Source organism: Penaeus monodon, chromosome 15 (genome assembly GCF_015228065.2).
Source record: "Penaeus monodon isolate SGIC_2016 chromosome 15, NSTDA_Pmon_1, whole genome shotgun sequence".
In the NCBI taxonomy this organism is placed as follows: Eukaryota; Metazoa; Arthropoda; class Malacostraca; order Decapoda; family Penaeidae; genus Penaeus; species Penaeus monodon.
In genome coordinates this window covers 25,709,888-25,710,391 of record NC_051400.1, presented here as the reverse complement: position 1 = coordinate 25,710,391, position 504 = coordinate 25,709,888, and the positions used below count along the sequence as shown (strand labels likewise).

At 48.2% G+C, this 504-nt stretch overlaps 2 protein-coding genes across 2 annotated transcripts in view; one reads left to right on the top strand and one right to left on the bottom strand.

Moving 5' to 3' along the window:
- The window catches only part of LOC119581855 (histone-lysine N-methyltransferase EZH2-like), a gene marked incomplete at its 5' end in the record, with an annotated part of 82,272 nt that overhangs the window by 5,779 nt on the left and 75,989 nt on the right, over positions 1-504 (top strand). Inside the window, 1 exon segment of the mRNA XM_037929997.1 lies at positions 195-221. Coding sequence (XP_037785925.1) covers positions 195-221 — 27 coding nt within the window.
- The window catches only part of LOC119581854 (polycomb protein Asx-like), a gene marked incomplete in the record, with an annotated part of 73,367 nt that overhangs the window by 65,483 nt on the left and 7,380 nt on the right, over positions 1-504 (bottom strand).

The following is a 504-nucleotide window of genomic DNA, read 5'->3' as shown; positions in this document are numbered from 1 at the left end:
GCTGATAAAAGCAGTGCGATGAAATCATTGGGCAAATGGCTAAACAGCTGTGGGACTCTTGGACAGCCCAAACAGAAATGGTGGTTGAATGCAAGACTCCTTGAGCAGTTGAGAGCAGCGCGCGTCTGACTTTGTAATCTGCCCTGACATGTGGGTTGAGAAACAGTAGTCTGACAATGTAATCTTCCCTACAGCTACCAAGGGAAGTACAGACGCCCCAGGTAAGGGAAAGCCAGACTTCCCCAAGCGTCTTGCGGCGAACTTGCTAGCTCTTCCGTTTCATGGTTATGGGGCACATTCCCCCTTCCCCTTCCAACCCACCTTGCCCAACCTCACTCCCTCCACCTCCATCTGTCATTCTCTTCTTTATCCTTCAGCATTACACAAAACTACTACTCATCATCCTCTTTTTTCCTATACACTTCTGGAATCATTGTGTAACTTGGGGGCCTCAGCTGGGGACAGCTTCTGATGGACTAAGGATGGCTTGGTTAATTATTTATT